The sequence below is a fragment of the Erythrolamprus reginae genome, chromosome 1, assembly GCF_031021105.1.
Source record: "Erythrolamprus reginae isolate rEryReg1 chromosome 1, rEryReg1.hap1, whole genome shotgun sequence".
NCBI classification, from domain to species: Eukaryota; Metazoa; Chordata; class Lepidosauria; order Squamata; family Dipsadidae; genus Erythrolamprus; species Erythrolamprus reginae.
In genome coordinates, this window is record NC_091950.1 from 58059450 (window position 1) to 58076318 (window position 16869).

General features: G+C 40.2%; 1 protein-coding gene across 1 annotated transcript in view; it reads left to right on the top strand.

The window, feature by feature from the left end:
- Positions 1-16869, top strand: part of LOC139168005 (cation channel sperm-associated auxiliary subunit beta-like) — a 137196-nt gene that overhangs the window by 99178 nt on the left and 21149 nt on the right. Inside the window, exons 19-23 of the mRNA XM_070753253.1 lie at positions 82-221; positions 7218-7427; positions 9787-9897; positions 10167-10277; positions 14272-14410. Of these exons, the coding sequence (XP_070609354.1) occupies positions 82-221; positions 7218-7427; positions 9787-9897; positions 10167-10277; positions 14272-14410 (711 nt within the window). The remainder of the gene's footprint in view (positions 1-81; positions 222-7217; positions 7428-9786; positions 9898-10166; positions 10278-14271; positions 14411-16869) is intronic.

The following is a 16869-nucleotide window of genomic DNA, read 5'->3' on the forward strand; positions in this document are numbered from 1 at the left end:
TTCCTCCTGTTACATGGAATTATTCTGCAGAAAGCAAATAGTAAAAGTAATTATAATTTTCATGGTTGTTTCAATCCACAGCTTTCATAGTGTTTCATCAGTATATGATGACAATACTAATTGGAAGGCCTTCTCTACTGGATTTGACTACAGATGATTACTGGGATGATAACCATAGTTATATATTTAATTTCATTGCTCGCAGTAGATTTTTTCAACAGGTAATACACAAACTGTTTTGCTCAATTGTGTGATAGAGTTTACTGTGTAACTACATCTCAAATGTTTAGACCAGCACTTTCTACCAAATACATATTGCACAATAAACTTGTTTTGGTTTGGATCTGCTTAAGTATAAATCTCCTCTCGGGATAGGTATAATATAAGGAATGAATATTAAAGGACTGTTAACTATAATAGAGAGATTTATTTATTATTTATTATTTATTTATTACTTAGATTTGTATGCCGCCCCTCTCCGAAGACTCGGGGCGGCTCACAACATGTAAAAAACAAATCATAAGCAATCAGACAGATTTAAAATATTTAAATATTTAAAAAACCCCATATGCTAACAGTCACACACACAGACATACCATGCATAAATTAAACGTGCCCGGGGGAGATGTTTCAGTTCCCCCATGCCTGCCGACAAAGGTGGGTTTTAAGGAGTTTACGGAAGGCAGGAAGAGTAGGGGCAGTTCTAATCTCCGGGGGGAGTTGGTTCCAGAGGGCCAGGGCCGCCACAGAGAAGGCTCTTCCCCTGGGGCCCGCCAACCGACATTGTTTAGTTGACGGGACCCGGAGAAGGCCCACTCTGTGGGACCTAATCGGTCGCTGGGATTCGTGCGGCAGGAGGCGGTCTCGGAGATATTCTGGTCCGATGCCATGAAGGGCTTTAAAGGTCATAACCAACACTTTGAATTGTGACCGGAAATTGATCGGCAACCAATGCAGACTGCGGAGTGATGGTGAAACATGGGCATACCTAGGTAGGCCCATGACTGCTCTCGCAGCTGCATTTTGCACGATCTGAAGTTTCCGAACACTTTTCAAAGGTAGCCCCATGTAGAGAGCATTACAGTAGTCGAATCTCGAGGTGATGAGGGCATGAGTGACTGTGAGCAATGAGTCCCGGTCCAGATAGGGCCGCAACTGGTGCACCAGGCGAACCTGGGCAAACGCCCCCCTCGCCACAGCTGAAAGATGTTGTTCTAATGTGAGCTGTGGATCAAGGAGGACGCCCAAGTTGCGGACCCTCTCTGAGGGGGTCAATAATTCCCCCCCCAGGGTGATGGACGGACAGATGGGATTGTCCTTGGGAGGCAGAACCCACAGCCACTCCGTCTTATCCGGGTTGAGCTTGAGTCTGTTGACACCCATCCAGGCCCCAACAGCCTCCAGGCACCGGCACATCACTTCCACCGCTTCGTTGACTGGGCATGGGGTGGAGATGTAAAGCTGGGTATCATCCGCATATTGATGATACCTCACCCCATGTCCTTGGATGATCTCGCCCAGCGGTTTCATGTAGATGTTGAATAGCAGGGGGGAGAGGACCGACCCCTGAGGCACCCCACAAGGGAGAAACCTAGGAGTCGACTTCTGGCCCCCCACTAACACCGACTGCGACCGGCCAGAGAGGTAGGAGGAGAACCACTGAAGGACAGTGCCTCCCACTCCCAACCCCTCCAGCCGGTGCAGAAGGATACCATGGTTGATGGTATCGAAAGCCGCTGAGAGGTCAAGGAGCACCAGGACAGAGGATAAACCCCTGTCCCGGGCCCGCCAGAGATCATCCATCAACGCGACCAAAGCGGTTTCCGTGCTGTAACCGGCCCTGAAACCCGACTGCTGGGGACCTAGATAATCGGCTTCTTCCAAGGACCGCTGGAGCTGGAGTGCCACCACCTTCTCGACAACCTTCCCCATAAAGGGAAGGTTGGAGACTGGACGATAGTTAAGTACGGCTGGGTCCAGAGAGGGCTTCTTGAGGAGGGGGCGCACAAGCGCTTCTTTATAGAGTGATGGAAAAACTCCCCTCCCCAAGGAAGCGTTGGTAATCTCCTGGGCCCAGCTCCGTGTCACCTCCCTGCTGGCCGAAACCAACCAGGAGGGACACGGATCCAGTAAACAGGTGGCGGAACTCACAGCTCCGATGGCCTTGTCCACTTCATCAGGTGTCACCAGATCAAACTCTTCCCAGACAGGTGGACAAGTACGTGCCCCAGTCACCTCGACTGACTCGTTGTCAGTCGACTCTGTTACACAATTGGAGTCGAGATCGGCCCGGATCCGAGCGACTTTATCAGCGAAAAACGTGTTAAAATCCTCGGCACTACTCTGTAAGGGCTCCCCAACTCCCCCCTGGTTAAGAAGGGAGCGGGTCACCCTAAACAGAGCGGCCGGGCGGGATTCCGCTGATGCAATCAAGGCGGCATGGTACGCGCATCTTGCCGCCTTGAGCGCCACTTTGTAAGTCTTAATAAAAGCTCTTACAAGTGTTCGATCGGATTCAGACCTACTCTTCCTCCATCGCTTCTCTAGACGTCTCTTTTGGCGTTTCAACTCCCGGAGCTCCTCGTTGAACCATGGGGCTCTACGGGGTCTAGCGCCATGGAGAGGTCGCAAAGGCGCAATCCGGTCAAGAGCCCCCGCTGCAGCCCTGTTCCAGGCCTCCGCGAGAGACTCCGCCGAACTGTGGACGAGTGCCTCTGGAATAACCCCAAGCGCCGTCTGAAAGCCCTCTGGGTCCATCAGATTCCAGTCAAAGAGTTGTAAACAAATGATCTTCTACAGGTATTCTCAACCAGTAGTTGTCATCCTTTCCCTAGGACATAACACTTTCAATTCCCAAGTTTATTACTAATGCCACACAGGCAGATAGTGAACTCTAAGATGAAGGAAGCTCTGTGCTTCCTGCCACAATGGATTTTCCAATACCAATTGCCATGCCGATGGAAAGAAGGAAGGAATGGGGGGGGGGGGGGGTGTTTCCATATCTGTCTGACTCAACAATCAGATAAAGTAATAATGTAAAAAACACAGATATAAAATCTAAAATTTCATATTAATATTAGAAAAAAACCCCAAAGATATAAACCCCAGGCAACAAGAAGGATAAAAATGGCCACCTCAACAACAGAATCACCTCAGTAATCTCTCCCCTGGGAGTCCTGGGAATAATAATTAAGTTTTGAGGATCTTTTGGAAAAGTAAGTTCCGACTTCCGGGTGACGCTCGGATTTCGCTGGGAGAACGGAGACTTAGCTCCGTCTCCGTTCTTCTCTTTTCATTGTTACAGGGCGCGATTTGCGCTTTGTTTGAGCCCAGAGGGCTCAGCATTGAACAAGGGGTCTCCTGGATCCCTAGGGGCAGAACGCCTTACCCCGAAGGGTAAGGAAAACCCCGTGGCTGCAGCATGAAGAACCGGGCCCCAACATCGGCAGGGACATGGCCATAGTGATCCATTCATGGAGGAAGTAAAAGAATTGAAATAGAAGTCAACAGTAAGAAGATCAACAGAAAAAAGAAGAAAGATATAAGCACAAAACAAGGTAAAATTTTGGAACCTAATACTTAAAAAGCGAAGAACTTCAGCCCAAAAGACGAACAGAGAAAAAGTTTATTCTCCAGAGTTAAATCCTTCCGCAAAAAGTAAGCTACAGCCAGATCTACTTCTCTTTGTCTAACTGTCTAGTTTTTTCTTTTTTTAAAAAAAGAGACAATTTTATACTTTAATCATTGTACCTTGGACTCTGATTTTGAAAATGTTTGACTGAACTCTTCTAACATAAATTACCCAGATATTATAAAATGAATTTTTACGAACTTGTGTGAGATCCTGATACACTCTCAAGTGGACTATTTTAAAAGAAATTGTGGCGCATGGATTGAATCTTTTTTTATGAACTTATACATCAATGAATTGAAATTTAACTTACCAATTTTTAATTTTTAATCTGACTGAACTCGATTTTTTTGTATAAAGGGGACTTTGGTGACTCGGAGGTTTCTACAGAGGGACTATTTTACAAACGGCAACAGTGCAAGGATTAAATCGGATGAAAAAGACTAAAGTACAGTGGTACCTCAAGATATGAACCCGTCGTCATATGAGCAACCCGAGATACGAACCTGGGGTTTGGAAATTTTTTGCCTCTTCTTACAAACTTTTTCCATCTTATGAAACCACCACCGCTGCTGAGAAACCCTGCCGCCCAACTGTCGTTTTTTGAAACAGCCGGGGGGCTTCTTGGCATCATCCTGAACCCGAACACCAAACCCGAACTTCCAGGTTCGGCATTTGGGAGGCCACCGAGAAGCCCCCCGACTGTTTCAAAAGACGACAGCCGGGCGGCGGTGCTTCTCGGCGGCCTCCCGAATGCCAAACCCAGAAGTTTGGCAAAAGTTCGGGTTCCGGAGGCTGCTGAGAAGCCCCGCCGCCCAGCTGTCACCTTTTGAAACAGCCGGGGGGCTTCCCAGCATCCTCCTGAACCCGAATGCCAAACTCAAACTTTCAGGTTTGGGAGAATGCTGAGAAGCGCCTGGCTGTTTCAAAAGGTGACAGCTGGGTGGCAGCGTTTTTTTTGCGGGTTTTTTTCGTTGCACGCATTAATTCATTTTACATTGTTTCCTATGGGAAACAATGTTTCGTCTTACGAACTTTTTGCTTTACGAACCTCCCCTGGGAACCAATTAGGTTCGTAAGATGAGGTATTACTGTGTTTTTTTTCTCTTTCTTTATTTTCCTATTTGCAATATTTCTATTTTCCACGTTTTCTCCTTTTTTTCTGCAGATTGCGGATTTTGGATGGGGGGTTTTTTGTGTACAAGATTGAGGAATTTGGATAGAGGATTTTGCTAAAATTTTAAATAAATTTTTAAAATAATTTTTTCTTGAAAATAGAATTTAAAAATAGTAATTAAAGATCCAAGACTGTTAAAAAAGTTTGAACATTTTTCTTTTAAGCTTTTATCTATTTTTCCCCTATTTTATATATTATAATTTTATAAATATATTTTTACGTTTTTTACATTTTTATATTTGCATATCTACATTTTTCTTTGTTTTGGCTATAATTTTCCTCTTTATATTTACATATTTACATACTTAATACTTATATAGGGTTTTAAATTTTTTCCCCCTTCTCCTGACATATTCTATCTTAGCTTTCCTATTTCCTTTTTTTATATTTTTGATATTAAAAATGTGCTAGAATATTACTTTTCTCCCTCTTGATTTGGGTGGAGATGTACAACTGGGTATCATCGGCGTACTGATGGATGATTTCCCCAGTGGATTCATATAAATGTTACAAAGCAAGGGGTTGATGTACACCTTAATGAAGTGCTATGAGACAACCTCTTCTTCTCCATTGTAACACATAGAAACCATTCAGAAGTAAAGAGCAGAACTACTATAAAACAATGCCCCCAAACCTCCATGCAAGTGGTCCAGAAGATGCTATGATCAATAGTACCAAAACAAAGCAGAAATTCTCAAATATATAAGACAGCACCTTGCAAACAGGTCTTTTCCTTTCTTTGGTCCATGCAGATTTTCTCAGGTGGAAACCAGGCAGCATAAATGGAAACTGTAGTTTGCAACCTTTTCCCCCTTAAAGATAACAGCTGACAGACACATAGAGGAGAGAGATGAATTAAAGCACAAAAGTAGCCTAATAGTCCAAGAAGTAGCCTTACAAATTAAAACAGCTAAACAAAATTACTTTGAAAATGCAAATAAAATAGGCCGATGGTTAGCATATAAATTAAAAAAGGAAAAAGAAGAAAGAGATATTCAACATTTAGAGGATGAAAAAGGGAATAAGCAATTTACAATAGAAGGTAAAAAGAAAACAGTGGTGGAATATTTTAACGAGCTCTATAATAAAGAAGAAATTGATAAAGGAAAACTAAAAGCGTATATAAATAAAATAGATTTAGGAGAGTTGACAGAATTAAATAGAGAATGTTTGAATAAAAAAATAACGGCAATAGAATTAGAGAATGCGATTCAGAAGCAGAAGAATAATAAACTCTGGGGCCAAATGGGATTCCAAATGAATACTACAAAGAGCTAAGAGATATGTTGAAAGAGCTATTACTAACCACACTCAATGAGGTACTAGATTGTGGAAGAATTCCAAGGTCTTGGACAGAAGCATTAATAATGCTAATACCAAAAGATAATAAAGAAAAACAAAAAATACAAAACTATTGAACGATTTCATTACTTAATGCTGATTACAAAATATTTACTACAATTATAATAATAATAATAATAATTAATAATAATAATAATTTATTAGATTTGTACGCCGCCCCTCTCCACAGACTGAGAATTAAAGGCAAAGAGAATTAAACTATTTTTAAATGAATGGATACACACAGATCAAAATGGTTTTTTACCGGATAGATTAATTAAGAACAACATAAAAATAATATTAAATACATTAGAATTCTATGAAGCACATCCAAAGAAATCTGTGGCACTAATATTCTTGGATGCCCAGAAAGCCTTTGGCAACTTGAAATGGGAATTCTTAATTGAACAATTAAAACAAATGAAATTTGGAAGTAAATTTATTAGAATGATTGAAACAATTTATAATACATAATCAGCAAGAATTATGGTAAATGGAGAATTAACAGAGAACTTTCAAATCTGGAAAGTAGTATGTCAAGGGGGTCAGTTATCACCCCTTTTATTTTTTCTATGGAGACATTGTTGAGACAAATTCAGAAAAATCCACAAATTAGGGGACTTAAAACTAAAGGACAAGAATTCAAACTGCAGACATACACAGATGACCTGGTATTCATTATAGAAGATCCATTAGAGACATTACTAAGAGAGATAAACAGTTATGGATATGTAGCAGAGCTTAAAATTAATTAACGGAAAACAATATATACTTTTTTCAATGGATTACTTTTGTGTCATTGTTTATCTTTTTAACTGACTGGAAAGTTTGTCTTAAAATGCATTCGTTATATTTGCTGTATTTCAATGTACAAATAATGTCACCACTGAAGATATATTTCTCCCAACTAGAATTCTTGAGCTATTGTAATGAAAGACAGCGTAGATATTTAACTATTTTAATGGTTGAACTTTTCCAAATAAATAATTATTATCCCATGATGGAATAATTATTAGTTATTTTATATTGGGGCAAATTAATATTATGCTTTTTAATTATCATCCCTAGGATAGAACTACCGTAGCTGTGGTTCTGACATATGCCAGTATCTCATGTGATGTTACAACTATTATATTAACCTTAAAGAGTTCCTGCTCCTACCTTAAAGCAGCACACTATGTTCTACCTTATAAACTGTCTCCATCCGCCTGGCTGTCTTCAGAGGATACCTTCGGTTACAATAATTCAGAGATTAGTAAATATTTGGCGGTTCTACCGGTAAGGATACAGAAGAATTTTCAAAATGTTCTAGACAGGGGGAAAACAAAGATGTAGCAATATGGTCTCTGGTTACCACTGTTTCAGAGATGGACCTAATCAGACACCTGGGATCAAAGTATGGCACTGAATTTCATTGTAACCATTCCTTTAAATTGGGGATGAATTAATATTATTTTAAAGAAAAAAGAAACTATAGCCAATTTGTCATGGGTAAGATATAGCTGAGCTTGCTTTGCTTATTTTTGAGATAGAATTGCTTAGAAACCTATCAAGTATAATTATGAGGTAAACAAAGTTGACGATCTTCAGTGTAAAATCATTCCATTAGTAGCTAGTCTTCCTGGCTCTCCATATGGAAGCTATAAGTTAGGAGAAACTCTCAACTGATGTAGTGATGTCCACAAGGTGAGATCAGAAAAGGTCAAGATGGCGGCCACAAGTGGTTACTACTCATACAGTATTTGTATACGTACTCTGTGTGCAATGCACATAAAAAACAGACAGAGTTTTAATCTCATAACTGTCATCTTGATTTTTTTTACCATACTTGGAGGAGAACTTAGTTGATGTTACCAAAGCAAAAAAGAGTACATGACACATGTAAAAAAATAAAAAGTTACAAGTATAGTGGCCATCTGACAATGATAAAGTATGCTATCTGAGAAACCATTTCATTGTGATGGGACTAGCTGGCCACATTTGTTCCTGGGGAAAGTGCCTACTTCAGATCCCATCAGCAAAAGAATTTTGACTTGTGGAATCCAGGAAAAAGATTTTAATCCTCTGGGCCCTGCCCGCTGGAATATTGTCCTGAGGGAGGTGACGTCCACCCAAACACTCCTGACATAGCCTAAAAATTTGACTCTGATGCTTGGCCTTGGAATGTCTGACTGGTAGAGAAGATTCCCACTCCCTATCATCTTGGTTTTAAATTTTTCTATCCATTTTGTTCTAATTTTAACTGCATTAGTACTTTTTTTATTGAAATCCACCAACAAATACATCTGTTTAGAAATATCATTTTACAAATTTTGAACATCTCCCATCTTGTATTTTCTTGCAAACCATTATTTTTTGCATACCCTGATCTTTGCCTCTGTAGCCCCAACCATACAATCATATATATTGAAAGCAGAAATCCAGCTACTGCAAAGTTCTTGGCCAAAGCTATTTGTCACAAAACATTAGGACTGTGAAATGTTTGAATTTAGTCCCCAGCATATAGCAGCATAATGTGAAAGCTTAAAGCAGTTGTGCCTATTTCAGTGTTACATTTTTTTTTCCTCCTGTACAATTTGAATCCTCTTTTGAAGTCCGAATGTAAAGTGCCACAAGCCATATTTTTCAACTTTTTTGTAGAGGAGAACTCAAATCTTGCCCTGGCTTTTGGATGCATCAGAACCAACTATACCCTTTTAATTTCCTTTGCATCTTCTGACTCCAGGAGTATAGAAAAGCCTGGGTGATCCCATCAATTTTAGGCCACAGATTCATAGCTATGCTTCAGAACTCCAGCAGTATTCTTAGAATCTCAGAAGAGCAGTTCCTGGGTCCAACAAGTGAAATGGAGTGAAAGTCCAGGGGTGATGGGAAGCAAATGGGTGTGTTACACTTAAACTTTGTCTAAAGTTCCGTATCCTTTATTTGACTTGTAATATGTACATGTGTACAGTGTGTGTACATGTGTACCTTGATGTGTACTGTGATGGGGGGACGCAGTGGGGGTAAAGGTTTATGCACTATTTAATGAATATTTCTTAGTTTTCTTATTGTCCTTCCTTCTCTAGTACCTTAGTATGATCCTTAATTACTTTTTAAATAAGAAATAATTAAATAGTATGTTTTTATCCATAAATGCTTTAATCATTTTAATCATTACCTAGAACTGAAATTTTATAGCAATTTTTTAAAAATGAGCTACTTGCCTAATCTGTTATCATACTGAACCTTATGGGTTCAGTACAAAACGTTAAAATGTTACTGTGCTCCTCAACATATAATGCTGTCTGTCATTTGTCCTTTTTGTTGTTTTACTATTCTTTATTTGAGGTTTGTTGGTTTATTGACCTCATCATTTTGCTTACAACACTTTGTCCAAATTACAGACACGAGTGACAACCAGCTGACTAATGGGGATTTTTGCGAGGGGGGGGGATATCCTGCACATTTATATCTGATTATGTATATTATATTGAAAACTGCAATTTCTAGCACAATTTTTAAAGATCACTTTCAGTGGAATCAGGGTAATTTCATAGAAATCAATGATACTAGTAAGTAGAGTTTGGGATTAGAAAAGGATGCTGAAGTTACACTTCCTATTCCCCAACAGTTTTTGTTGTTATTGTTAATATAGGTGAACTACAGACCACCGTCTGAAAAGGGAATTGCTGTTCCACTTACAGATAATTTTTATAATGCAGATCCAAGTAAACCTAGAATGAGAGATTATTTTAAAGCATCAAAAGTAAGTTTTGGTTATTAATAATTTTTGTCTTTTGAATCCCATAATTTTTAAGACAAATAATCTTGCTGCTATGCTTTACATTCATGTACAAGTGTATTTATAAATTACAAATCACTTATAATAATGAAAAGCAATTGCAAATCCCTTTCCATACCTACTCTACCATTTAGGGGTCTACATGTAAACAAATGATAGTCAAAAAATGTCACTGACTTAAAAATCAGATCACTGTTTAGTTATATTTTGATCAATGGATATCTTTTCCACAGGATAGCGGAAAGTATAAACAGTGTGCTAACAAATTAAACCGAGCCGATTGCAAATGTGCTGATTATATGAAGCTGTCATTTTCTGTTGCCTTTTCAGACTGTAAAGAGAAGGTAAGCATTAACTGCCACTAACTGTGTTTGAAAAAACTTCATTCTAGAAATAATTTTTGGACATAGGGATTGGGTTTACAAAGACACAGTAACATTCAAATATAATATACTATGTGATATTTAATTAGCAATATTTTTTTTTTAAATGTGAGAGGCACACCTCTCTAAGAAAAGAATTCCAAAAATGGACTGTTCAACTGTTGTTGTTTTTTACCATCCAATATGGATCAAGAAGTCTCTACATAGGTAGTGTGCATCCTTAGTACTCTCTGTACTTGGTTGTTTTCTTGCAGATATTTCATTACTAAACTAAGTACCTTCCTCAGTATATTAAGGATGCCACCTTGAGCATCACTTTGTAAGTCTTAATAAAAGCTCTTACAAATGTTCAATCGGATTCGGACTTACTCTTCCTCCATACTTGCACAGGTATGCTTGGTGCACCAGTTGCGACCCTATTTGGACATGGAGTCATTGTTCACAGTCACTCATGCCTCATCACCTTGAGGTTTGATTACTGCTCTCTACATGGGGCTACCTTTGAAGAATTTTCGGAAACTTCAGATTGTGCAGAATGCAGCCGCGAGAGCTATCGTGGGACTTCCTAGATTTGCCCATGTTTCGTCAACACTGGTGCATGGTCTGCACTGGCTGCCAATCAGTTTCCAGTCACAATTCAAAGTGTTGGTAATGTCCTATAAAGCCCTACATGGCATCGGACCAGAATACTTTCAGAATCGCCTTCTGCCGCACAAATCCCAGTGACCGATAAGGTCCCACGGAGTTGATCTTCTCTGGGTCCCGTCAACAAAGCAATGTTGTCTGGCGGGCTCCAGGGGAAGAGCCTTCTCTGTGGTGGCTCCAACCCTCTGGAATCAACTCCCCCCAGAGTTTAGAACGGCCCCTACCCTCCTTGCCTATTGCAAGTTACTCAAGACCCACCTTTGTTGCCAGGAATGGGGTAACTGAGATACCCCCAAGCACATATAGCTTTTATGAATGGTATGATTGTATTGAATAGAATAGAATAGAATTTTATCGGCCAAGTGTCATTGGACACACAAGGAATTTGACTTGGTGCATATGCTCTCAGCTTACATAAAAAAAAAGATACATTTGTCAAGAATCATGTGGTACAACACTTAATGATTGTCATAGGGGTCAGATAAGCAATGAAGAAACAATCAATATTAATAAAAATCTTAGGATACAAGCAACAAGTTACAGTCATACAGTCCTAAGTGGGAGGAAAAGTATGGTTCTTTTGTATGGTTCTTAATGATGGTTTTTTTAAAAAATTTTTTTAAAATATTGGATTTGTATATTGTTGTGATTGTTGTGAGCCACTCCGAGTCTCTGGAGAGGGGTGGCATACAAATCTAATAAATAAAATAAAATCTGATATATAATACTCTTAGGACTGGCCTGTTGCAGCTCCTCCATTTGGGTGCACTGTCCACTGAGAATGCTAGCTCAACCCCCGGGAAACTCATCTTTCAAGGAGTGCTTGCTGAAGCAGCGTGGGAAACTTTGGCCAGGCTCCTCAAGAGTTTGCTGGGGGCCTATCTAGCAGATGCTTTCTCTTGGGCCTCCCACCTGGAGGCCTCTCAGAAGGAGAGAGATAGGCCTGAAAGGTGGCTGAACCTTTCCCCCTCCCCACACCCCAAGGCAGCTGTTTGGCTTAGCACATCGGGTTCTTGGTCTTACCTTCCCGTTCCAGCTCATGTGGCTCACATTGCTATACTAAAAGTGAGGTTTGTGCTCTGCCTTAAGAGTGGGGGCTGGTGTGTGAGTGGGGTGATATTTTGATATTAGGGAGAACAACCTTGTGTTCGCGCACACAGACTGCATTAATTGGTCTTGGACACATCCAGCCCAGGGGCCAAGAATTCTCCATGAACCAGGAAAACTTTCTTGTGGACCACCAATGGTCCACAGACCATTGGTTGGTAACCTGTGAACTAGGGCAGCGTTTCCCAACCAGTGTGCCATGGCACACTAGTGTGCCGCGATACAAGGTCAGGTGTGCTGCGAAGCTCCTAGGGAAGCTCCAGCTGGGCGGGGCACTGCCGGTGCCTCCGACCTGGAGCTCACACTCACAGCTGCCCCCTGGCTACTGCCTGATGCCGCTATTTCCGGCGCTCTCCTGCTGGGCTCCAAAGAAGGAGGGGGGGAAGGAGAGCTTCAGTCTTCGTGCCTCCTTTCCCCCGCCTTCCTTCTTTGGGGCCAGCAGGAGAGCGCCGGAAACAGTGGCATTGGGCAGTAGCTGGGGGACAGTTGCAAGTGGGAGCTCCAGGTCGGAGGCACCGGCACCGGCAGCGCCCCGCCCAGCTGGAGCTTCCCTGGTATCGGCGGCAACCAGTGTCCTTTGGGGCCCAGCTGGAGGGCACTGGTGGTGGGAGCGGGAGGGTGCCGGCTGCAGCGGCCTCAGGCAGTCGTGGGGAGATGGCAGCGGCAAGAGGGAGTTCCAGAGAGAGAGAGAGAAAGAGAGAGAGAGACATAGGAAGAGAGGCAGAGAGAGAGAGAAAGAAAGAGAGACATAGCAAGAGAGAGAGAGATAGCAAGAGAGAGAGAGAGAAAGATAGCAAGAGAGACAGAGAGAGAGAGAGAGAGAGAAAGAGAGACATAGCAAGAGAGACAGAGAGAGAAAGAAAGAAAGAAAGAGATAGCAAGAGAGACAGAGAGAGAGAGAAAGAGAGACATAGCAAGAGAGACAGAGAGACAGAAAGAGAGACATAGCAAGAGAGGCAGAGAGAGATAGCAAGAGAGACAGAGAGAGAGAGAAAGAAAAAGATAGCAAGAGAGAGAAAGAAAGAGAGACATAGCAAGAGAGACAAAGATAGCGACAGAGAAAGAGAGAGAAAGAAAGAGAGATAGCGAGAGACACAGAGAGAGAGAGAGCAAAAGAGGGGGAAGGAGGGAGAGAAAGACATAGAGGGAGGGAAGGAGGGAGAGAGAAAAAGAGAAAAAAGAGGAAGAAAGAAAGGGATGGAGAGAGAGAAAAAAGGGAAGGAAGGGAGAGAAAGAGGGAGGGAGAAATAGAGCGAAAGGGAGGAAGAGATATTTTTTTTTGTCCAAACTTTTTTTTAGCTCCCCCCCCCCAATTTTCCCCAGGATTTTGAAAATATGAATAATGTGCCGTGGCTCAAAAAAGGTTGGGAAACACTGAACTAGGGCATACAAAACCTTTGCCAGACCAATTCTCAAATATGGCTCATACACCTGGAATTCACACTGTATATCGGGCATTAACATTATTGAGTAGGTCTAGAGGTATTTCACTCTATTCACAATAGAATCCTTTATGTCCCCAGGCTTGTAATTCTGGGCTTGGAAAATCTGGAATTGCACCGCCTGCAGTCCAATTTAAGCCTGGTATACCAAACTGTCTACTACAAGGCCTTATGTGTCAATAATTTCTTTAGCTTCAACCACAATGATATATAGGCAAACAATTGATACAAACTCAAGGTAAACCATTCCAAACTCGATTGCAGAAAATACAACTTCAGCAATAGAATGGTCAGTGCCTGAAATGCTCTACCATTGTTACATCCTCAAACCCTCACAGGTTCAACCTCAAATTATCTACCATGGACTTCACCCCATTCCTAAGAGGTCCATAAAGGGGGTGTTGATAAGCATACTAGAATACCTACCATCCTTGTTTTACTGTCCCCATTTATCTGTACTTCCTTCCTTTTTTAAGTATATACCTGTACCTGATATTATGTACATGTTTGAAAAATAAATAAGCAAAATAGAAAATAAATAAATAAAATTTCTCTAAAATTTTCTCTAAAAGTTTCTCTAATTTCTTATCTTTCAAATGGAAAATATTCTGAAACCAATTGTCCCACTGAGCCTTGACTTGAATTAAGCAAATTTAAATAAGTTTTTGTGGACCCTTTGTTGTGTGAATGCTATCTCATTTGAAACTGTGTACTATTGAATGATTTTAATGTCTCTGTATCTGTGATTCATTTGTCTTTAGGCTCTGCGGATGAAATTTCCAGTACAAAACCTTCCTCTCTATTTTGTTGTGGAAGATGAGGGTTATGTTGTTAATCTGTCATCTCCTTATTTTGTCACCATAAAAGAAGTAAACAATAGAACAAACTGGAACATTTCAGGTAAGAAGCAGACTGCTGGAGTTCAGGAGGAATCTTTCTGAGAAATTCTGTTGAAACTGTTTGTGTTGCCATGATTGAGACATTTGACACAATGATGTATCCGCATACAGGCAGGAGGTTGAACAACTAACCTTGTAGTGCAACCAGAACAATCTGGAACTGAATACACACAAAAGCATAGAAATGGTGGTATACTTTGGAAGAAAGCCACCCATACTTCCACTTCTTACAATTCTAGACAATACAGTATCAACAATAGCATCCTTCAAATTTCTAGGTTATATCATATCGCAAGATCTAAAATGGACACCTAACATCAAAAAGTCATCAAAAAAGCATAACAAATATGTTCTTTCTATCCCAACTCAGAAACTCAAACTGCCTAAGGAGTTGCTGATTCATTTCTACAGAGGAATTACTGAGTCTGTCATCTGCACCTCTATAACTGTCTGGTTTGATTCTGAAACCCAACAAGACAGACAGACTTCAGAATATAATTAGAACTGCAGAAAAAGCAATTGCTACCAACCTGCCTTCCATTGAGGACCTATATCCTGCACGAGTCAAAAATAGGACAATGAACTATTTATAGACCCCTTGCATCCTGCACACAAACTGCTTCAACTCCTACCCTCAAAATGACGCTATAGAGTACTGCACACCAGAACAACTAGACACAAGATTGGTTTTTCCCGAATGCTATCACTCTGCTAAACAAATAATCCCCTCAACATTGTCAAACTATTCAATAAGTCTGCACTACAATTAATCTTCTCATCATTCCCATCTCCTCCCACTAATGACTGTATTACTGTAACTTAGTTGATTGTATTTTTACAATTATATTGACTGGTTCTTAATATGATTTGATTGCTTATTTGTATCCAGCCTATCACTAAGTGCTGTACCATATGTACGTACGTACGTACATACGTACGTACGTACGTACGTATGTATGTATGTATGTATGTGTTTGTATCCAAAATGTATGACAACCAAGGCATTCTAGAACTGAGGTACCACTGTAGAGAAGAAGTTGTTAGTACAAGGTACATGGTTGTTAGGGTTTGCCATTGTAAACTACCTATTGTACTATCACTTTAAATATTTTGGGCTGGTTCACCATAAGAGGGCGCCAGTACTCCTTCCCTCAATGATGCTTTAACACTCATTCACTTTTGCTTTGCCTTGAGGGGGGAGTGTATTTGCCTAGTGCTTATTATATTGTATGGCTTAGTGCTTGTTATGTATTGTTTCTGTTTTGTATATATGTAAATAGTACTTATTAAGCATAACTAAGTCTGTGTCTTTGTTTCTTTGGCTTTACCACACATCCACACTCTGATAAAATTCTCTGCTCAGTATATGTCAAAGGTCTCATAGCCTAGCTATACCGAGACATACCAACAGAAGTTAAAAAATATCTAGAAGAAATGAAAACTGAGATGGGAGATCTGAAAACTGAGATGGGAGATTTGAAAGTTGAAATGGGTGACCTTAAAGTTGAAATGGGAGAAGTGAAAGGAAGCATGAAAGAGATGGACGGAAACATTAAAGTTATACAACAAAACCTACAGGAGAATGAAAAAAGAATTAAAACAATGGAAGACAAAGTAGAAGATATAGGACAAAAGTTGGAAGAATATGAAGAACATAATTATGTAATCAACAGAGGTTTTGATGAAGCAATAATCAATCTGGAACTTCGATCAGCCTAACATGGACTGAGATTCCAAAATATAAATGAAGAGAAGGATGAAGATCTACCCGTAAAGAGAAATACTACAGATGGATCCGCAAGAACTTATAAGAGAAATAGATGAAATTTATAGAGTCCAGACAAGCTATGTAAGGAGACACAACCTTCCAAGAGAAGTTCATATCAAGTTCACCAGGAGAATAATCAGAGATGATATCCTGAAACAGACAAAAACTCAAACTCCGAAGTACAAAGGGAAAGATATCATAATCTTAAAACAAGTTCCAAAATGAGTGAGAGAAAGCAGAAGAGAATATTACTTCCTTACTACGGTATGAATAAAATAAAATATAACTTTCCGATGGCTAGTACCAGAAGGACTTTCTTTATTTTGGCAAGGTGCTAGGATCAAGATAGAGAATGTAGAACAAGCAAGAGCCTTTTTTGTGCAAAACGGATTGAATAGAACAGAACAACCATGTAAAGAACCAAAAAATAAAGAAGAGGAACAGGGGGCTGCCTGTAAAGAGAGGGAGGAAATACAAGATGTCAGAAAGAAACAACCACAAATCCAACAAGAATTGGTCTTAAGTAGTAGATTGAGAGAACCCAAAGAAACAAAAAAAATACTATAAATAGAGATGCTACAAGATTTTTTTTAAAAATCAGTTAATGTGAATGGATTGAATAACCCTAGAAAAAGAAACCAAATATTGACTAAAATTAAAAAAACAAAGAGCACAAATAAATATCTTACAAG